The sequence below is a fragment of the Phoxinus phoxinus genome (assembly GCF_949152265.1).
Source record: "Phoxinus phoxinus genome assembly, chromosome: 2".
Classification (NCBI taxonomy): domain Eukaryota; kingdom Metazoa; phylum Chordata; class Actinopteri; order Cypriniformes; family Leuciscidae; genus Phoxinus; species Phoxinus phoxinus.
The window spans coordinates 31,683,550-31,707,707 of record NC_136877.1 but is presented as its reverse complement, the minus strand read 5'-3'; the positions used below and the strand labels follow the sequence as shown (position 1 = coordinate 31,707,707).

Sequence of the window (24,158 nt, the reverse complement as noted above, 5' to 3'; positions counted from 1 at the left end):
TTCTCAAATACTGACTGATTTAGTGATGGCAGATCAGAATGTAAAAATTGTTATACTGACAGTTTTTTGTACAAGAAAAAGAAATGCACACAAATAGTATTAATTTTCATTATTTAAAAAGTAGTTTTTAAGGGGAGGTAGAGGGTGGGAGTAAAGAAACATGTATTAAAGCTCTAATAATATATTATTTAAACTAGAATTATTTTATATATATATATATATATATATATATATAAGAACTTCCCCATAATTGAAGGATCCATATTCATGCACATGTACAGAAAACCTGGTAGTACCATTGCACTTTTTGTGTGTTTATGGGACATCCAAAGCTCAGTTAGATAGCCTATTCTTCTCTCCAACACTTTGTTTGTTTCTGCCACATGCTTTTAGTCTATATAACTCACCTTAGTTATAGAGGCAGCGATCAAAGTCTGCAAATATTCATTATTAGTTTCAGCTCTATATTTTCGAATCAGAGACCTCACTAGTACAGGCTAGTAAAATGTAGTAGTGACATCTGAACCGAGATGCTGCTGGGACTCTGTGGCTGGTTACAAATTAGTTTTGACGTATAGGGTCACTAAGTTACAAATTGCGCACTACTAAATATTTTTGCGTTGCACCATTAAACTTTGATAAAGCTTAACTACTCTACATATAAGCTAGCCTAAATATTTACGGAAGCTTCCGATCAGGAGTAATGTATGGAATAAAATAGCAGACTGACTGAACTGCATCAATAGACTTTTACACTTGCTTACATTTTAAGAGAGAGAGAACATGATGCGTGAATAAATCACTGTTTTATCGGATCTAAAGCATCCTAAACAGCACACCTCTGTGTGCATTGGTCCATGTTTTGTATATCAAATAAAATCAGTCATAGTATAATAAATATGATTTCTTATGGGGGTTTTTGTATCAGGATTTATTTAATTATTGATCCTTATTCATTTCAAATAAAAGTTTCGGAATGTTATTTAAATATAAAATACCTGTTATGTTATTCGTAATATTAGCATTGTATTTAATGGAAACTCACACATTTAAAGGTAACTTCTGCTCATGTATGTAAAGACTGCTATTGGATCATTGAGGGTAAACAAAACGTCAACGCCAAGAGCAGTGAGTGATTTTCTCATTGTTTTTTGTTCATGACCCTAGTTATTGACCCCGTCGCGATATGTACATTTGCGATATTTCAATATATTGTGCAGGCCTACTACGTTCTGCCTTAAGAACTAATGGTGCAACCAAATTAAGTACAACAGAGTTAGTTACAAATTACAAATAGCTAGTAATAATTACTAAGCCGCTATATTGTGGACTTTCGTTCCAATTTAAGTAAGGTTAAGTTTGCTTCCATTTAGCCTTTAATATGTAGATAGACCACATTGAATGCACTGTAAGGGGTTGTTTACACAGGAAGTAATCTTCCATGTAAAAAAAAAAAACTAGACAGTGTACAATGACGTGTTGCTTTTGACTTCAAATGCATTGTCTGTGATGTCTGTCTAGCGCTCTTGATGTAGAAAACAATTCAAAAACCAGATGGACACAAGAAAGCGTCCTGTGTGAATGACCCCTAAGTCACTTGCGCTTAAACTCCAAAAACAATAAATACCTTGTCCTTGTCCTTGACACCCATCTCCATCTGAAGTACTGTTGAACTTACACCAGGAAGCAAAATGGCGTTCAGTGATGAGTCAATGGAAGCTCCAGCAGGGACAGTATAATTTGAGCCCACATACATTTTCCTCTGCTTGAAAAATCATCTCTGAGTATCATGAGTCATGATGAGATAGAAGATAACTGAAGTACTTTTCCATTAGTTAGAGAAAGTCTTGTTCAGCCAGCTTTACATTAATTGATTCATTTTGTACATCAACTAAGGACTGCAACCGATGCATTGTCTGTAGTACATACCGTTTAGACTTTTCTGCATCAGAAAATTTACATTTTATGATAGTATTATTCCCTATGCCACGTTGTGCACCGGCAAGCAGCTGTTTCTTTCTGCTTCTCTTTTAAAAAGTGGCTTTTGTCCCTCCACAATTAAAGCAGGTTCATTATCTGTCCAATCTTTTATAAGATTGCACTGGTCCATATTTCTTTTTAGAAATATGCTAAAAATAGAGAACGGTTTGCCGAACATAATGTAAAGATCTTGAATTGCATCTGCAAAACCTGAATGGCCATTTGTTTTACATGTAGATTAAGCTTAGACTATTTTATTTTAAAGTTAGTCTGAGACTAGCCTTTTTCTCATGCTGGAAGATCTAGACTACCTGAAGTTTTTCACTTAAATTTTTAATTCGGGATGCACAATATATCGATATCATATCAGTTATCTAAAATGTTTATTTGCATTTATTAACTAGCTATTAACTAGTATTTAATGGACCCTTTTCACAGACACTGATAATGCATTTATTAACTTTATAAATATAGTATTTTTATACATTTACCCTCTAAAAATGTAATGATAATTTATAACACCCTTTGTGTTATATTACCTTGGCAGTAAATAAATAAATATACCAATTAACTGCTGCGAGGGTGTTTCTAATGCGACTGAGAGAGTGTTGGTAAATTTGATATCTTTTTCTATTCCGACTGTCATAATCAACCTCTGTATATATTTTTGCAATTGGAGCAAACGGAAAAGCTAAAATCATAATTTCTAGTCTCCCATTTACCACTATAGAAGTTTACCCAATGATTATTGTTTTTGAGAACCCTGGAAATATGATCCATTGTTCATGCGCATTTCTTCTATTTTTACATTCACCTTTGCTGTCATCAAACATGCACTTAAACTTAAAAACACTATTTAATAACAGTTAAATGTAATCTTTTGCAAATTTCATAATAAATATACATTTTTCATACTATACAATATAATGTTGTAGCATTTAAAACAATTAGCTGTCTGTCAGCCATAACAAACCATTTAGCAGCTCAATCATATCAGTCAATATTGTAATGAAAGGACATGAACTGTTCCTACAGGGATCAGGTGCAAGAAATTGGCGAAAAAGACAAAGTCGTTTCTTCCTCCAGTTCCACTTTTGATGTGGAAGTCGTTGAAACTTCACTCGCCACCTGTCATGTTGGTTAAAGCATGCTGTGCTGTGGTAAAATGAATCACTAAAAAAAGAGGTTACTTGATAGGGGTGGTCCAGGATCAGCTTCGCTCATCCAGAAAAAAACCCTGAGCATAGTCGAATACAGCTCTGAAACTGGTCTCAGGTCTCTGGCACCAGGCAACCTCTACAATACCTGCTCTTTAGATGAGTCACAATTCAGCATATATGACTTGGCTGCTGTCACAGGACAATTTCACAACGGAAATGTGTTGACTTGTGCAGTCCAAGACCAGCAGCGATGACACTCAACCGTGCCTCATCTTGTTGAAGTCACACTCTCTCACTGATACTACAAAAGCCAGTGGATTCGCTTTTTAAAATACATTGCATCACATCATTGTCTCATGTTAGTCACTTTTTCATGAACCAGGGCTGTTAGGCACATTGCAAAAATGTCAATTGAATGGGACATTGTAGGTTACTCTATGAAAGAGACTTGTGTAAGATCTAATCTTTGAAGAGTGTGTGCTGGGGGAGGGGGTCGCAGTGTTTTTCAGTAGTAGGAAGTTGCACGTGTTTTTGCTTGTACAGATAGTGCACGGCTAATGACCTGAGACGGCAGGGCTCTTATCAGTGTGTCTTTCAGCTGTGGACTGATGCTGTTTCCTGAAGACACCTCTAGCCTTTCTTCTCACAAGAAATGTTTCTGGCCTGATGCTTTTCCTATGAAGCCAGCGGATATAAATATGTCCTCACAGCCAAAGAGTCTGATCAAAACTGGTAAGCTATCTGGGCTTGGAAGTTTGGCAATGAGTGTTTACATAAATCTTTTCGGGTCTGTTGTGTCTGTGCCACAATGTTTCATAAGAACCACCGGTAAGCCATTGCTACTCCAGCTGCATGAATAGCCTATTCAAAAAAGTCACAAATAATAATCTTAATTAATAGATTTTATATGAAAATAAATATTTTCTGTATGGCACTGCATGCAATATGCAATGCAATATGCAGTAATCTACACACCAACAATGAAATGAGAACCATGCTAAGTAGGCTAATCCTGAATAATTAGCTATTTTATACATTATATCAATTGTGAAATATTATTACAATTTAATATATTTTAAAATACATACTGAAGCAAGCATGACGCTCATGGTGTTTTCAGCGTCTGCAGTCTCACTATGAGGATCTGCAGAGCTGCTCTAAGTTCATTTCACTAGCATTTGCACCATGTTATTCGATTAAACTATCATTATATATCGTTATACACACAGAAACACAAAGGTCTTCTCAACAACCCTTCAAAACAGGCTTGCTGCGATAGTCGGTGTACCCCCCCCCCCACCCCCCACCATCATCGTTTTGATTTTTATGGTAATAAAATAATTTAGTTCAGTTAGAGAACAGACTGTACAATTAAAAACTGAATGTGTCTGCTCAAAGCAGTCTGAGCCGAACGCAATCGTAGCACAGATCAGCAGACAGAGTGAGGCGAGCTGACTGACAAGACGATGGTGGTTAAATACAGATTTGGTTTAAAAACTAAATGTAAAAGCGCCTATTTGGCAAAATTTGGGATTTAAACTCAATGCTAATAGAGAATCTGCAAACTTTGCATGATGAAAGTGGCAGAATCCGCAGGTAACACTTCTAATTTACACATACACCTTCAAGCGCACAACAATGCATGGTGTATGCCGTGCTTATTCGTTTTGTTAATACAAGTTCTGTCTAATATAAGCGAGTGTGTCATTGTACTGTTTTGTTGTTGTTTTTCATTAAGAATATTAATCAACCTACCGTTCAAGCAATTCCCACCCCTGAATTGCTGCTAATTTGAAACCGAAAGTAAAATGCGCATGGCCACATGGGCATTCATAAGCGATTTAAAAGTGAGGTGGAAAAGATCGAAAAACTCTTAACGCCTTATTATTACATTTTCATTTGAATATATATAAACCTATATAAAGCTCCAGTCATAAAAATAAAACAATACAGTGATTGTCAGTGAGTGAAACAATTTGCTTCTTTATTCCTATTTTTAATATCAAAGACAAAATAAAAAATACATATATTTGGATATGTTGTTATAGTGAAAAAAATAAACATAAAAACTCATATTGTGAAATAAGTTGTGTCACATCACCCACTCCTAAACGACATGTTAATAAATGTGATTGATAAAATAATAAGCCTATATGATGCTCATGCCCTCAAATTAGTGCGATTTATTTTGTGACAAGCAAACTTTTTTTTTTTTGATGAGGCAGTTGCAGGAAGAAATAACTTACAGTTGACTTGATCCTTTTATCAATGTTTCAAACATCCCAATCTCATCTTGTTTAAATTAATAAATACAACAAAGAATTTTTAGTTCATCTGTCATCTATTATTCAATTACTTTTCCTGTTGTTTTAGGTTTCGACTGTGGTATCGGCTCTGTATTGGTATTGATATATTTTAGTCATGTTTTGTAGAAAACGTATTATTTCGATATCGTGGCAACTAGGAAACAAGCAATGTGGTAATACTCTAAATCCATCCACAATCCACTCATTGCATGTTTACATAGTCTCGATATTTGAGCCTTGAAGTTCAGCGCAAGTCAACTGACTGTCCGCACACAGCGCATATTTAGCTTTACCCTATTTATGTTGCAATTAGGGTTGCACCAATACCACTTTTTATACATTGTTAACAGTAAAAACCATGAGTACGCACAGTATGTGCATATGGATTTGGATCGGTTTCATCTGACCGATACCCGATCCAGCAAAAATGTCGATACTGATACTGAATATCAGATCTGTACATAGTTGCAATGATAATTGTAAATGGCCACTGATTCTTTACACTTTGGTTCTAAACGTATTGTACATTTAAAACTGTGGTATATTTAAATGGAATTGTGTAATCAACACTTTTCACAATTCCTTGATCAAGGCAGCAGTAGGCTAATCATACTGTAATTTTTCCAGTCCCATCCTTATACTCCAGACTTAAAAAATCTTTAAGAAACAAAGTGATTTATGTACATTCTGCAGAAGCCCACCTCTCTTATATAATATGATATAGTCTTATATCACATCAGTTTTTCCCAGATGACTTGAAAAGACAGTAAGCCTTAATTACAATGTTCCTGTCCAAATGCTTCCTGGTTTGAGACAGGTGTGTGCTACTTGCAAAACAGTTCACTAAAGCCAGCCCTAGATAATGGGAGGTGCCTTGTAATTTTGAACACTGGTGACAGACGCAGATGCGGCTGCATTTATGATTGAAAATCCCTACACAGTAGGGCTGCACGATATTGGAAAAAAATAACATTGCGATATTTTTTCTCCCAACGATATATGTTGCGATATTGAGAGCCATAACTCAAGGCTAAAGTCAATAATTACCATTCCATGATATTAATAATTTCACTAATAAGCAAGCTTCATTACAAGTGACAAAAAGGTCACTTCATATTTTATTCTAAATTTGAACATTTCTGTAAACACAAAAGCAGAACACATTTTAAAATAAAACAGCAGCTTTACACCAACCCCCCTGAATGGTTTACAACAATATAACTTAAAATAAATATATTTTTTTATAAAACAATTTAAAAGATTGTGAACCAAAATGCTTATAAGTCAACTTTACTTAGCCAAAGTGCCAAAGTAAAACAGTGTTGGTGTTGGTCATCATAATCGTATGAAATAAACAAAATGAAATAAAACTTTAATATATTTAATTTGTATTAAATCTTCTAAACAGATTAGAGAACATGTTTCTGTAAACAGAAAAGCCGAACACATTTAAACAGCAGCTTTACCGCCTGTCAGCGCCGCCGCTCCCACCACGCGCATCACGCGCTGTGCGCAGGGCACCAAGAGCTGAGGGAGCACCAAAAAAATAGCCTAATAAAAAATCAATAATTATAATGCCGATATGATTTCGGTATAGAAATATAGACATCCCAAGTGTCCCGGAAGTTCCGGGAGTCTCCCGCATATTGATAGCGGCTCACTGATGCCCGCGAATTAGTTAAAATCTCCGGAATCTAGAGCGAGCGCGCCCGCGAGACGGAGACTGTGCTCCAAACCGTGTAGCGCGTGCACGGCAGAGAGGGAGAGATAGCAAGAGACCGTGCGCTTGTGCCTCATGAAACGCATGTAATATCTCCCCCTCGTACTACTACCCTTCACATTGCATGTTCCGGCGATGTGACTATCGCTCACTCGCACATCGCGATGTCGATGTTAAAACAGAATATCGTTCAGCCCTACTACACAGAGCTGTGAGTTTGTGGTTAATATGAAATAAGACTCATGTTTGAGCTGCTTTTTTCCCCTTTGAAATCTACCACCCATAGGACTGGCCCTCCATGTGTTTTTCTTTCTTGCTTTTTAAACAATTAAAATAGCTGTTACAGTTTATTTCAGATGGCAAAAAAATATATCATAGTCAAGATGTGGAGCGACACTTTAGGGTGTTATGCTTCCCTATGAAGCGACTAAATAATTATTGTAGGTATAGAGGGATAAAGGATGAAACCAAAGAATGGTGTTGTAGTTCTGGACCATATCTTGGTTTCTGTGCACTGCCATTTTGTTTATCTGTGTGTGTTGTGAGTCATCAGGTCGTGACTGACCTCCTCCACAGCCGGTGTTGGTCAGGACAGCCTGTTTCTCTCTCACCCTCTCTGTCCGGCTGTGTGTGTGTGTGTGTGTGTGTGTGTGTGTGTGTGTGTGTGTGTGTGTGCATGCGTGCATGAAATGGAATGAGCTGTCTGTATGTCCCACACAGCTCCTGCCGCTCTCCTGACCAGGGCTTGACAAAGAATTATGCAGTTCCCACTCACTCTCTTTCATCCATAACTGAGGGAAGTCTGAGGGGAGTATGAAGCACCTGGTTTTTGTCTGGTGCTGAAAGCTCTTCAGCTGCTGTGCTTGTTGTAATGCCTGTTTCCGAGCTCCACTAATGGTGCCAAATGTTCCCTAGACATTCCTTCCCCTTTCACCTCTCTCAGGCCTCAGGGTGTTCTGGAAGAGTTTATTGCTAGTCTTACTTAAGGACATGGGCATGTTAGAAGAGCATCAATGCGGTACTGGATCTTGTTATGGAGTGATGTAACAACGGATTTGTATTTAAAGTATATGCTCAGTGCTACTGCTAAAGGTCCATCTTCCTGCTGAGTTTATGCTGCATTCCATTACATTTCGGCAGCTTGGAATTCTCTGTTTCGTACTTGGGTAAATTCAATAGAACATCACTTGATGGGGAACTTCCTACAAACTCTGACTATGCTGAGATGTGGGTGTATTACGTCATACGATCGTTGTGGCACCCAAGGAGATATAATGATAAACCATCACTTAAGCAAATAAAACTGATCAGTGTGTAAACATTCTTATATAAATGATGATAAAAAAAGTATACTACACAGTACATTATAATATTCTGTGTTGATAATCGTACATGTCCCAAAACAAATGCTAGCATTCACAGTGCCATTTTGTTTCTGCATACTTCACCTGACCATATAGTGATCTGTTAGCCTATATGACTAGAAGACATCAGAGATGTCAATCTGACTTGTCTTAGAATCACTGCATTCCATTTAAACACATTTGAACTAGCTTAATCAAGGTCTTTGTTTTTTGAAGAATGCCATTACCTGTTGAATTTCTTTGAATTTCAGTTCAGTTCATTCCATTCCACTTCCTGTCATTCCAATTCAACTGGACTGTGTGGCAAATTTATTTTTTCCCATCCTGTTTTGAACTGAACTCTGTGTTGTATGTTAAAAGCAGTAGGTAATACCTGAAGTCTTGTGTTCTGAATACAGGATTTCAAATTTGACTTATATTAGCCAAGCTCAGAGAACTGTGATGCAATTATGTGGTATCAATTACCGGTATGTTTTTGGATTCAAAACCTCTTTTAAAATGTGCTTAATGAATGATTTTGTAGAAGGTTATTGAAATTGTTCTGAATTCCATATTAAGTGTTTTGCATCTAAAGTTGCATATCTAACGTGTCATTTTGTTTATCTTTTCTAGACTGTTGCCCTTCTTGGTGATGGACACACAGTGGTTCAACAAACTCTGACAGTCTTTAGCTCCCTGTTGCATTCAGCAGTCCTGTCATAGGGGCCGCTGAGGGGGCAGACACTTCATGCACTGAACTCATACAATGACTGACCCCATCATGGACTTCTTTGATGACCCTAACATATTTGGGGGAGGGCTTGACAGCCTAGTCCAGGATGATCCAGGGTTTACCCCTGGGTCAGTGTCCTTGGATGATGAACTTCACCTGGGTCCTAGTTTGGATAATCTTCAGGTGGATGCAGGGTCCAGATCTTCTACCATCCAACACGGGATACCCTACAGTCAACCTGTGGGGCATTTTGACACTGTGAAGGCACAGACCTCAATGGAACAGTCCTTTCCTGGTCCAGAAGTAGGTAGCAATGATGGAAGAGCATTTTTGCCACAGCAGCAACAATTTCAAGGGCATACTATGAACCAAGTGCCCCAGACCAATGGACTATTTCTTCACGACAGCCCCATGTGGGGAAACCATGATCAAAAAGGGAATAACTACCATCAGCACCATCAACACCACCAACAACTTCATCAACAACTTCAACATAAACAATTTCAACAGCAACAACAGTTTCAGCAGCATCAAGCTCAACATCAGCAGTACAGTCATCAACATCTTCAGCAGAGACAGCACAGTCTCAATCAACACCCAATCTCAAACCAGCTGCAGCTTCCACACCAACAAATAGCCCATCAGGGCTTGCATGGAATTGCCAAGACCTATCAGGAACATCTCAATTTTTACTATGAGGGTAATGTCCCCCAAAACCATTCCCAGCAGCGCCACCATAACTCGCTCAGTGTGGAGGGTAGTCCATTTCACCCTACAGTTGCCCCGAGTGGTCATTCACAGTCCAAACAGTATCTTGAGGCCTCAATGAGGCCTGTGTCTTCTCAACACAGTGGCTTTCAGGTGGCACAAGGGGTCCAAGGTTATACTACAGGTCAAAGGTTGGAAGACAATGGCCTGGCCTTCCCTGTCCAGTCTTCCCCTGCAACCCATTCTTTCCCAACTGACTCAGTTAGCCATGCTTCTTCCTATCCCACTGCTTGTTACGTTCCCCCTGTAGTAAATGAAACCCAGTCTTACTCCTCTGCCCCAGTATCTATTACAACCTCTTCTATGGTCATCTCATCTTCAGCTTCAAACCTGTTGGATACTGGTTGTCCTTTCTTGTCTAATTCGGGAATGGAACATCAGCAGCAACAAGTCCGAATACCGGGCAGTCCAGCACAACAGTGCCCCTTACGTAGCTCCAAATCAGACCAGAATCCCTTCAGCTCCTCTGAGGTATTCTCAGCTGGCCTGAACTCATTCTCTGCAAACCGTCCGTTCTCTACGGCAGAGCGAAGGACCTGTGATCTGCCTGGATCTTTGGTTGCGAACCAGAGCGTAAGCAGCATTAATGGACTTCAGGCTCTGGAGGAGGTCTTGCTTGGAGAGCAACCTGATCAAAGACTTGACGATCTGGGTGAAGCTTCTGACCTTATGGGCGATGAGCTGTTGCCCCAGCTGGAGGCACTAGACCATGAAGAGAACTCCAATCACTCTTGGATAAATCTAGGACTAGGGAATGACCGAGAAGAGGAAGTGAAGGAGCGGGAGGGCATGGAGGATGTACCAATGGCATACAATATAAAGGTGAGAGAAGCAGTTCTCAGCTCTTTCCCAAATGTATCTTATTTTGTTTGATGGCTTTAAAGGTTCAGTGCTGGGATGTTGGAGTGTGTCAAATATTACAGCTATGAGGTCTCAGTTTTAGTTATTAGCTCTGCTTGGCTTAGATTTTGAGCGGATGTGAATAATTTGCAACAAGGTTTTTGTAGTCGTTGTTGGTGTTTATCAACACAGGGACTATACAAGTTAATGATATGGATGAGAGATAAATGAAATTATTACTGGAATGTTGCCAAGCTGAATAATGGCCTACTTTGACAACAGGGACATTGTAGTGTTCAACTGTACAGAAAGGTCAATACAGACTGGCTCCATTAAATAATAATTCACCACTCCTCCTGTCAAGGGCCTTTAGACAGGTACTGTAACAGCCGATTAAGAGTTGCAGTGGTGTTTAGGACTTACTGGGGCTAAGCGTACTTAAGGCTATAACAAGATGTGGGTCAGGCCAACCATAGGATAGTGGGAGGTGCACTCTGACTGACTAGAGTGGGTCTGGCTTGTGGTTTTTCTGACTGTGTGTGTTGATGTGAGATTAGTGTTTGTGTGTGAGTGCAGGCAGAAGGGATATGTTGATAATGAGGTTTCCTAAGGGAAATGGAGAATGAGAGAGAGAGAAACGAGCAGGAGTACTGTCTAGACTGTGATCGCAAGCAGCAGGCAGTTCTTTCAGCAATACTCCCTGGCAGTGTCAACTCTTTCTCTCTCTCTCACTGTCTGTCTCTTTTTCTGTCTCACCCTCTCTGTTGTGATGCATGAGCATCAGTCTTTCCCCTCAGCTCTTTGCTGCTGACACAGGGAGTTGAGGCTCAGTGATTCAGCTGCCACACACAAACACACACACACACACACACACACACGCACGCACACACACACACACACACACACACACACACACACGCGCACGCACACACACACACGCGCGCGCGCGCGCACACACACACACACACACGCACACACGCACGCACGCACACACACACACACACACACACACACACACACACACACACACACACACACACACACACACACACACACACACACACACACACACACACACACACACACACAGTGAACTCTCTCCACCAATTCTACCGGGCACATGGAGTGCTCTCGCAGTCAGACGTGCACTCACAAATACACCTACACCTACCCAAATACAGATTCTGATTTGCCAGTGCTCTTGGTTTTCCATGAAGAGAAATGCAAACAGGAGTCTCCTCTTTGTTTGTCAATAGAGAGATGGATTGTATCGAGAGAGATGGAATAGTTTTTATCAGTATTGTTAAAGCTACACTGTGTAATTTTTTAAGTTGATCCTTAGCAAAAACCACTTTGTTCTTTCAAAATTATATGTGCTCATTAATGTATAATTACTTCTACCAACTAATCAAGTATTCCCGTAAGCATAGAATCTGCCATTTATAATATACGGGTGAGCTGCTCGAATGGCGGAAGCCATGTTGCGCCTCCATCTTGAAAATGCATTAGCCAAAGAGGGACATATCTGGAAATTCAAGTTTCGCCTTTCGCGTTTTTACACTCAGTGGCACGGTGACGAATGCGAAGGGGAGATTACTCACGACTGCCGGCAGATTTTAAATAATACCGCCACCGTATTTTCCGGACTATAAGTCGCAGTTTTTTCTTAGTTTGGCTGGTCCTGCGACTTATAGTCAGGTGCGACTTATATATCAAAATTAATTCATACTGACTGAGATGAACCAAGAGAAAACATTACCATCTACTGCCGCGAGAGGGCACTCTAGTTGGCGGAGTTGTTCAGAGGTGACACCGAGGAAGAATTCAATGGATTCAGTGTTGTGGAATGAGATCGCGGGAGCTTGGTGAACTTGCTTACCGGTAACTTGTTGGACTCGCTGGCTTATGTTAATTTAGCCTATTCAGCCTCCCAGGTATTTGTTTATGCTATAGTGTAGCTGAATAACTGTTAATGTGTTACATTGACATGCCGGACACCTATTCAGCCTGTTGTTCTGTGTGCTATTGTGTAGTTGAATAACTTGCCTTTCCAGATTAAATGTCTGTTCTTGGTCTAAATAAATGTGACTTATAGTCCAGTGCGACTTATAGTCCGGGAAATACGGTATGTTTTGTCTCTTAGAAATGCACATATAACAGTAGCCTGAGTGGAGTGACAGTAGCAGTTGCTTAAGTTGCAATGCAGATGTAAATTTTATACGGTAAAATTTTATCGTCCATAGTATTTAGATCATGTTAACCACAGGTAAAACCATGCATTGCAACAATTATGGTAAAATAGTAACTTTTTGTTTCTCGGCCTCACTTGTTCCCACAGCTCTCAGACTGCTTGCCACAAGATTCCATTACTCTTTTAATATATTTAATGTAGGCTATACATTATTAATACAATTCTAAATGAATATCCCATATTTCTGCCACAATACCATTAACATGGTTTCAGTTAGTGTTTTTAATGCTCAAATAATCATGGAAAATGTTGCTGACTGACTTGTGGATTTAAAAGCATTCCAACTGTATCGGGGCTCAATGTTGTCAGTGTTCAGCGACAGTGTTGTTGAGAATGTCAGAGCTTCATCTGGCTTTAAACTAGTTTAAATTAAAAGGCATTTGATTTGTGTTTTTTACGGGATAACTCTGCACTGAACCTAAGCACTTCTCACTGGATCTCACAGCACTGTTTAGTGGTCGCGTGATTGAGACAGTGATAAATGTTCTGTAAGGTGCGCGGTTCAAATGAGCAGCCCTGTTTCATTCAGCTTTTGGTGCGTATGCAAAATGTATGCGCGTTGTGAACCTGCATATAGGCGCACATTACTAATGCGCTCTTCAAATAAAAAATAAAAAAAGTTGACTTCATTGCACATTGGACGTGAAAATTATCTGCGTGCATGACTGAAACTAGCAAAAAAACACTAGTGTCGCGCCTGGTGCCGCATTGCGCCAGGTGTATGATTCTATAGAGGAAAATTAAATCGCGATAATTATTGTTATAGTTTTATCGCCCAGCACTAGTTGGGTTTGCAGACTAATATATTTAATTATGCATTCTATTTATCATTTTTACAGTTAGATTACATTTGCTGTCAATCAATTACACGTAATCTTTAAAAATGCTAATTAATAACACTAAATGTGATATTATTTATATTGTGGTTTAATTGTTATTTATTTAGACAAAAATAATATTACATTTTAATATTGGCCTTTTAACAGTAGGCTATTGGCCAGATTATGGCCAGAATTGACCATAAATATGTATTGGTGCATCAATCTATTTTAGAATATGTTACAAATTAACTAGACTTTTTTAAAGGTACTGAAAGCAAAGTCAGTCAAGATGGATTTTTATGTTCCCCTTTAGTCAATCCGCCTGTCCTCGCAGATCCTTAATTAAAGTAGAGACAGGATGTGGATCAGAGTTCATATCGTGTGATTTCCTGTAGTGAGTGTGACACACTTGTGTGAGAGAGAGAGAGAGAGAGAGAGAGAGAGAGAGAGAGAGAGAGAGAGAGAGAGAGAGAGAGAGAGAGAGAGAGAGAGAGAGAGGAGAGAGAGAGAGAGAGAGAGAGAGAGAGAGAGAGAAAGAGAGAGAGAGAGAGAGAGAGAGAGAGAGAGAGAGAGAGAGAGAGAGAGAGAGAGAGAGAGAGAGATGAGCCATTCATGTGCACTGGGCTGTGGAAAGCCAACAGATGTATAATGTGAGGCAGTCCCAGGGTAAAAGAGAGAGATGCACTCAACCTTCTCTCTCCCTGAGGGTCTCGAGTTTGTGCTTTAATGTCCTGAGTCTCTGGACCACGAGAGCTTGGTGTTTCAGTATTGAAACTTGCCTTCACCTAGGATGTCAGTTTAGTTGCAGTAGAGGGGAATGGCTTCTTTTGGGGTTTACTTTTTTGTGGTTTACTTTATGTTTGTAGAAAATACAAGATGGTTGACCATGTTCAGACAGAAATGTCACTATGTAACTTGATTTATTCACACTACTGCAAAGATAACCCTCTTTCACTGTATTTAATGTAATGTCACATCATACCTTCCCATTCTAATGAACCCCTCTTGTGATATGACTGCAGCTTTGTTGATCGGGATTGAAAATGATTGAGATTTAATATTTGAATTAAATAAATAAATCACCATTTGATCTGACAGTTTAGGAATCAACAAAAATGGTTTGGAATGAGTGACAGGGTAGAGGAGCAGCGGCCACAGTGTTACAGGGTGGTGTGATAGTGTGAGGGCCCGAGAGAGCGAGCGAGACCGGCTGACGGCATGAACAGAGCCCCTTTGTGCTGCTGCTTTGTGCAGAATGAACATTCAGCAACATAGATGCAAATACCAATCCACATCACTCACATGCACACACAAACCCCCTAACCTACTGTCTGGATGGGATCCTGATGATGGATCCGCTTTTTTAAGGTGTCTTTTTTCCATTATCATTTTTTTTATTCTCTTGACTCTTGAAATTAAATTGTCTGTTTTTACTGTACTTTTGTGGTTTTATCTAAATGCCGCCTTCGCATTTTAAATGAGTATTAACATGGCCCATTTAGCCCCTGCTGGTAGATGCTGTAACTGCTTAATCTGGCTATGTAGAGAATCTTTCTCCACTGATGGCAGAAATATTTGTCTGTTGATTTGTCTTTTTTTTTTTTTTAAAGGGATAGTCCATTTACTCACCCTCAACTTGTTCCAATCCTGTATGAATTTCTTTCTTCTGCTGAGCACAAAAGAAGATATTTGAAGAATGTTGGTTATCAAACAGTTGATTGAACCCATTGACTTCCATCTTTTCCCATACTATGGAAGTCAATGGGTTCAATCAATAGAATTTTCATTTTTGAGTGAACTATCCCTTTAATAGGGATGTCCCGATCAATTTTTGTGTGCCCAATCCGATCTGAGTGATTACATATTGAGTCTCAATCCAATACTTGTATTTGCCTATTGGTTTGTTGGTGCACACTTCAAGTACATTAAAGTTATAAAAAAATATAATAAAGGGATTTGCAGAGAGTTTCTCAAGGGCATTCTCAAATGTATTCTCTCTCTCTCTCTCTCTCTCTCTCTCTCTCTCTCTCTCTCTCTCTCTATATATATATATATATATATATATATATATATATATCTTGCAGTGTCAGAATTTACAAAGCCAGATGCAACGCGTTATGGCAACGACATCTCAGATAGTCTGATGGCAGATAAAAATAAACTGTAAATAAGTTAATTTCAAGTGATTAGTTAAAAAAGTGCACATCAAAGATAAAATATGTTAAACATATGGACACTTGCGTGACAGCTGACGAAAAATAAAGGATCGGGCTTAGTATAGCTGAGACCGATCAGTTAAAAAAAGGCTTAATTGGCCCTGCTACCGATCCTTGGATCGGGACATCCCAATATTTTCATAATTTTTGCTAGCAATATTTAAATTATACAGGCTACACTAGGCCTACCATTCAAAAATGTTGGGTCAGTTAGATTTATTTTCTGAAGAAATGAATACTGACAACCTGCATGGGTGAAGACCTGGATGAATAGGGTGTAACGGTAGCCTACATATTTTCGTACGTACCGGACGTCACGGTTCGGTGCATGCAGTCACACGACGAATACACAGGCGATCCACACTCCAATCCAGAAGGGGGCGCGCGCGGCAATGCATCGCTGTTTTCTACCAGTAAAAAGCGCAGAAGAAGAGACGATCGCTCCATATGTTTACATCTCTCAAGCAGTGTTTAAACTGCGGAAAGATTAAAATAAAACAGGTTGAGAATAATATCTCACGTAGCATTATATTTACCTCAGGCATTTAGTGTCGACAGCAGGTTAGTTCGCTAGAGAAATGAACTCTAGAGTGAAGCATATGCACTATATTGAGTTATTCATTATATTTAGTTAGTAATGTCTTGATTCACATACTTGAATGTAGGCCTATGTTAAAATAAATTTGTCTTGAAAACAAGTTATGACAGCCACTGTGTGAATTATTATATAAAAAAAAAAAAAAAATTGGAGTAGAACATTTAATTTATAATTAGATTTATAAGTTAATGCAAACCATATGCAATTTACAGTACATGTTTTTTTATGTGAGTGTTGATTATTATATCTAATAATAAATAGCAACTAAATGTAATGATTTGGGCTCTGTTGTTAATTGTAACCTTTAATATTATAATGTGTACTTAAGGGCTCCCCATATAGTTTGCAGCATTAGCTAAGCTAGTTTTTTATCCTTAAGAACATTTTAATTATAATAGAATGTATTTATACACACACAAAAAACCCCCCACACAGTTTAATTAAAAAAAGAAAAAATAAGAAGCAATTTTGTGTTTAGTTTTCTCCCCCCCCCTGCTGTATTGAACCCGTACCGAACTGTGACTTCAAAACCGAGGTACGTACCGAACCGTCAAGAAGATTCATTAAATTGTGTGTTTGAAAAGACTTGACAGTTTGCAAGCTATTTCATTCCTGATGACAACTGCTCTCTCTGGGTCAGCGGCAGCATGACCGCAGATTTGAAGGTTTAATAGATATAGCCGAATCATTGTCATTTAGGAATATATTCGATAAATGTTTTTATTTAAAGGTACTCATTTGGCATTTGTACTCTGTTTCTGTATGTTTAAGAGAGAAAAAATAATAAAAAGACGCAGGTGTCTTAATGCCTGAATGCAAATGGTTAAAGTTTGTGAAGTAAGGTGTGTATGTGTGTTTGCTTGTTTGTCGGCTTTCTACCATGTGCTGCGTGAATGCGCTGTGTGAGTAAAACCGGTCTCTGTGTGTGTGCGCATCCGCCTCTTTGTGTGAGTGCATGCCTGTGTGTGGCCAACTTGCTTTGTTGCTTCCTGACCCTGCATCTGTGAGGTTTATATAACTGGGCCAGTCTGTCAGGCAGAGTCTCCAACCAGCACTGTAACCTGATACCTGATTACCTCCCACTGCATGTCTGTGTGTTTGTGCTCCCCATCTGTGTGTATAAGTGGTTCATTCACATGCATGTGCATTCGTTTTTGTAAGTTTGCCACCAGCCGACTCAGACAGACAGACAGACATTTGCTCATTCAACCAGTCTGACAGCTCTGTTTCTCCCTCGAGCTCTAATCTAGGGTCAGAATCAAATGACGAATGACGTCAGGAGAAAAGCCGTGAGGTTCACAGATCTGGGGAGGGACATGAGGGGTTAAAGGTAAACAGGAAGGGTTTCTGGTAGCATTTCTATAGATAGGCGGTCTTTGCTGCACAGCGGAAGGGGAGGGAGGACAGAAAAGGAAGGACGTTGAGAAGAGGGAGGGGTTAGTCGAGTCATAAGGGGGAAAAAGCATGTGGGAAGTTTGCCAGGCCAAACTACACAGTAGGTCTCAATCTCTCAAGCCCTCTTTTACTTTACTTTACTTTCTCACTATGCATGTGTTTGTTGGTGTGGGGTGTGTATGCAGAGTTCACTTCAGTCTACTGAAAATTAGCACGCTTAGACGTTGGGATGTGTGTGTGTGTGTGTGTCTGTGAGCTAGCCGGCCATTTTCTCTGCTCTCGCGAGGGGGGGTTAGAGGAATGTCAGGAGTTCAGGGCAATGACACTGTCTGATCTCCTGCCTGAGCAGTTTAACCCTTCACTCACTCACTCACTCACTCACGCACACACACACACACACACGCTCACATGACATGCAGGGAGCTTAACAGGTGTGGGACGTCATCTTTGATTTGGAAAATGTTTGTTTCAGCTTTCTACAGCTGTACTGTTTGCTTTTTGGAGGAGAAGTATTTGATTTGGTTACTGTTGGTTTATTCGTTTTTGGTCTGGAGATGGCCATTGGTTTGCAAGTTTCTGATTGGCCGAGAATTAGGGCTGCAGGTTTATGATTGGTCAATAGATGAACAGGAGCCTCAGGTAGAAGTTAAGGTGGTTCATCAGTTGTTTCTCATTAAAAAATGCTGTTACCTCTCTGTGATAAACATTGTTTTAAAATTGTATATACATACATTTCCTCTAATCATTTGCTCTAATTTGCTGTGCTTTTCAGTACAATTTTCTTACGTTAATGTCTTACTGTGGTGAAATAAAATGAAGTTTAATTTTAGTTTGTTGTTTAGACATGCTTTTTGATTATTACATTTAAACCATTAAATAGGAATCAGTGGCATCAGCTTCATTTATTATAAAGGGAGTGTTCCTTTGCTTTGCTGGTTTGATTTTCTATTTATTTATTTTTTGATTAAAAACTCTTTTTCATTTATTAAATTTAATTAAACCATTAAATATCAATACACAGAATTTGGGGAAAATAAAACCGATTTCATAGCCCTATTTCAGTGATTAAATATGAATTATAAATTGCATGAAAATATGTAGGGGTCTATAAAGATACGTAGAATTCACATTCAATTCACATTTATTTGTATAGCGCTTTTCACAATACATATCGTTTCAAAGCAGCTTCACAGCAAATGCTTGTGTCTACATTACAATTTAGAGTGATCTGTTATCAGAGGTGACTGTGTTTAAGTTATACATTTCAGAAATACAAATCACGCAGTTAGCTAAAAATGTATTACAACACAGTCATTTTCGGCCCTCCAGACTTTTTTTCTCTGGTCACATGCAAGAGTGGCAAAGGAATTGTACAGGTTCTTCCTCTGTATTTGTGTGTGTACTTTGATTTGAGAATTAGCATTTTTGTGAATGGTGTTCAGTGTGTTTGAGTGATGTTTGCATGTGTGTCTGACGGTGTGTTTTGTTTTCTCAGCCTTTCTCTTTTGCTCTAAATAATGAAAGAAGTGTAAAGGTCTAGTGGAGGCTACCCGCTGTGTGCTCTCTTTCTCTTTTCCCCCCTGGCATGTATCTCTTTTCCTGGGTTCCTCGTGGCCTGCAAAAAACGTATGATTCATTACCTATCTGTCTGTCTGTCTGCCTGTCTGTCTGTCTGTCTGTCTGTCTGTCACTATAGCAGTTATTAATCTGTTGCAGCCTAATTTATTTGTGTAATGTTTATGTTTTGTTCTGTAGAACCCTATAGTGAGTTAGGGTGTAGACTGAGGCTGGGGTTGATGTAATCCTCTGAGACCGATTAGGTCACCTAACCAAACTCTGAATAAGTGTTGTCATGATACCAAAATTTAGTAGGTAGTTGGTATCAATAACAGTCAAATTTCATGGTACTCGGTTCAAATTTCAGTATCATAGCACAATTGTTTTTATTATTATTTGAAAATAAAAATAGTAAATAAATGAAAATTAGTGAATTACTTACACTATCAATAATTATAAGTAAATATAACATTAAAACATTAGTATGCAGCCTTCAAATATTGTTTAATTAAATAATTGCATTAAAAATATCAAGTGAAAAGTTAGTAATAAACAAAAAATGAAAAATAAAGAAACATTACAGGTAACAGAACAAGTGGCAACAGGTCTATTGCACTCACATTTTAAGATTTAATGCAAGGATCTATTTTGACATATCAGATTTGATCTGATTTGATTTGATCTGATGCTATGGCTATCACAATGTCAAACATCGCAGTTTCAGATTGAGTCTGCAAAACTTTGCAGTGTTTACTTAGCAGCATGAAAAATGCAATTTATAAAAATTTGCAATACAGTAAGCGAGCAAAGTTATATACAGAAACAAATAATCAATGAAGCTGATATCACTTCAGTTCACGCTCAGTGACTGAGTGAAAAGCAAGCGTGCAGGCATCATGCAGATCTGTGGCGTATTGAGCGTATTATTACTAATTTACACTTCTGATTGGCCATTGGGTTCACATGCGCAACAAACATGTCTGCAAATGGCTACAATAATCAATGCTGCAAAAACATGTTGTATATTGGCCAAAATGCTTTGTACCTCAGTTATTGTTTTGTTTTGGTATCATAGATTTTACTTAAGTGCATATTCAGATTTGAGTGCATGACCTCCTTGATATGTTATGATATAGTTATCATTCATATTAAAATATATTTTGATTTTTTTTTTTATTGATTACAGATTTACATGCGTAAAGGATTATGTTAGATTTGTTTGCATGTGGTCATTATGTCTTAGAGACTATTTATGCATGAAAGAGTGTGTGTGTGTGTGTGTGTGTGTGTGTGTTCTAGAGGGGGTTTGTGGTGTGTTCTGTGTGGGGCATTAATAGCCGTCGTGTTTAATGGGTTCAGGAAACCAATGCTACACATCAGGCCTTCCCTCATTAATCCTCTCTTTCCCTCCTTCCCTCCAGCTCTATCCGCTGTACTCCACATTAGTCTGCAGGTCTAGTCCTAATTATGGACACTAAACTCTCTCTCTGGTCCTGACAGTGTAATTCATTTCCACCTAAGCAGGACACAGATTTTAGGTTATGGGCAGGGATATCACAGTGTTAGACTGTTATAAAAGCTCCGATCAAAGTGAGAGAAGTTTAATATGGCATACAAGTGTGTTCAAATGTTATATTTAAGTAAGGTTTTTCTAAAAGTGCTTTTGTTAAACGTAAGAGGGAGTTCATTAACAGCAGGAAAAGGAACTTGACTTTTACGTTTGTGGGTGGTTGTCAGGGTATTGCCATGTAGATGCCAAGGTGTTCTGAGTGTTTAGGCTATAGGATGTTCTGGGTGGTTGCTTATTGGCCTAATTTAAAAGAACCCACTCCACTCAAGTCTATGATCTTTTCATGGTTAGACACTGCTTTAGAGCTTTTGAAGGTCCGTTCAATGTTCAGAGTTCAAGTTCAATGTACACTGTGAGTTTGGGGTCAGTAAGATGTTTTACTAAGGCATCAAAAGTGACAGTTAAGGCATTTATAATATTACAAAATATTTATATTTCAAATGAATGCTGTTCTTTTGAATCCTGGAAATGTTTTAATGTATCATGGTTTTCACAAAAATATTAATTAGCACAACCGTGTTCAACATCGATGATGATAATAATAAGAAATGTTTTTTGAGCACCAAATCAGCATATTAGAATGATTCTGAAGGATCATGTGACACTGACTGTCCAAGACTGGGGTAATAATGCTGAAAATTCAGCTTTGTCATCAAAGCTTACATTTTAAAATATATTACAATAGAAAGGTGTTTTTTTTAAATTGTAATATTTCTGTAATGGATGGCTGAAGATGTTTATATAAAACGGCACACACTTTACGGGGCACACTTATCATAATCTGTTGTCATCCGGTTACTCCTGACTGTTCGCCTCACTATAACAGTATTTGTTCACTGTAGAAATTAAATATATGTTCAAGCTGTATTTTTTATTTTATATTAACAGACAACCGCAGGAATATTAGGCTGACGTCACTTTAAGACCGAATGCACAGACCGAATATACTGACACGCATCCGGTTTTCTGTCAACTGTTCACTTAGGCTATAACATAACCGAGAGAATACTTGCTGAGACAGGTATTTTAACATAATTTTGTGTGTATGTGTCCGTTCAAGCGCAAGTAAATGTGAAAGAGTGTGTAAATATTCAATTCGGTGTTCCAGCGCCGTGTGAAACTGCTCTTTCTTTCTCTCTGCGTCCAGCTGTGCACACAGATAACACCGCGCAAGTCCCAATTTTCACCTCTCTTTTCGTGTTTAGAATCGTTTGAATGTGTAAATTAGCAGACAAAACACGTCCAAATAATAAACTTTCACTCTTTGATGGTTCCAATTGATGTGTGCCGAATCATGGGGCCTGGTCCGTATGGATCACGGATCAACTGCGATTTTGTTGCACCCCTATTAACAACTAATAATTAATTAACACACTTATCATCATGATTGCTATCTTACCAGAGATGGAGAAAAATCCTACTCCAGTAAGTTAACGTGTCCCTGACCCTGTTCCCAAAAATGTTGGTCCTTAACATCGCTTCACTCCATGTTTTCTTTTATGCATCGTTTATTTTTTACCACGGATGCACACCAGTTATGTGCACCCCTGTCTATAATGCAATGCAGCGTAGTCTTTATTAAATACAACAAAACTGTATAATCCATCACAAAGAGTATCCAAACAAGCTTTTAAAAGAGAACTTTTTCGCCTACTGTAGAATTTTCGCCTACTGTTTTTCGAATACTAATTCGAACATAGGCCTACTACTCTTTTGCCGTTTTTAGCATACTATATAGTAGGGAAGTATTCGATTTATCACGGTTTTCTAAGCACCACTAACAACTCATCAGTTGTCATGAGAGCTTATACCAGTCAGAACAAGTTTGTCTTAAAAAACAAACAAAAAAAACATTGTCTTTTAATGGCGTACTACTTTTTTTTTTTTTTTTTTACGTCGGAATGAATTTAGCTGACAGTTAAGATAACAAAAATTGTATTGGTTTTGTAATTAAATTATACATCATGTTTAATAAACACACATGAAAGGCCCAGAAATCTGCTGTCTGCAGCCTTCTACATGCACTGATTCCATAGGCCTGCCTTATAAGAGTATGCAATTTTAGTCTTTACATGACTTTGATATCTGGGGCAAAATGTATAAAACTTGAAAAATGCTCTTAAGAATAGGCTTCACTGTCAAAACATTCTTATTAGAAAGTAGGAGTTTGTTTCAGAGTAGGAGCTATTTCTAAAGAAGCTAAGCAACTTTCAGCAAGGTCTAAAACTTGGGTGCTAACTGAGGTGGCACTTGAAGCCCAAAAAAGTATACTTCGGCTGTCCGCGTTCCGCGCTCTGTCCATGTGTCATTGCATGTGGGACTCGAGTGACTTGAGCGCTTGAAAAGTGCTAGAATAAGTCCGCTAGATAGTGCAGACGCACCGAACACGTCTTTCCGCTCCCACGGCAAAAGGAGTATAATTTGAAAGGCTTGCGCGCTCAACTGTGCATGACAAAGCAGAATGGGGAAAATTAAGTATACCCAGGCCTTACATGTTGCGAACTAAGGACTACAATGATGTCAACCCAAAAATGGCCGTCCTTAACCTCTGAATTAGCCAATAGTGTAATTCTTCTAATGAAGACCCTGCTTACTGTGGGCTGATGGGTCCAAGTCATCACTGGTGCACTGCTGCAGTTTTCCAGTTGTCAAAAAATGGCATATTACTTTTATTACAGCAGTTAGAGCATTGATTTGTAGAGTGAGAGAAGTTATTAAAAAAACTTTTACTAGGTCAGTTACAAAAAGAATACCTAGACAATCAAGGCTGTATTCTTTCATTAACTCTGTTATTATGTAACTCCAATACATTATATATTTGTTGGAAAGCATAGAACTGAAGGAATCAAGCTCTCTCTTTCTCTCTCCCTCTCTTTCTTTCTCTGTGGAACTCCTCCCAA

The 24,158-nt window shown here is 38.6% G+C and overlaps 1 protein-coding gene across 7 annotated transcripts in view; it reads left to right on the top strand.

Moving 5' to 3' along the window:
- chd9 (chromodomain helicase DNA binding protein 9) overlaps positions 1-24,158 on the top strand; it is a 74,576-nt gene that overhangs the window by 999 nt on the left and 49,419 nt on the right. For 5 of the 7 annotated variants that reach the window (XM_079605414.1, XM_079605416.1, XM_079605415.1 and 2 more), the window contains exon 2: positions 9,143-10,832. The exons of 1 other annotated variant lie outside the window; for it this stretch is intronic. In XM_079605414.1, coding sequence (XP_079461540.1) covers positions 9,276-10,832 — 1,557 coding nt within the window. In that variant the 5' untranslated portion in view covers positions 9,143-9,275. Of the gene's footprint in view, positions 1-9,142; positions 10,833-18,124; positions 18,232-24,158 lie in introns of those variants that run through there. One more of the 7 variants, XM_079605419.1, reaches the window with a different exon arrangement.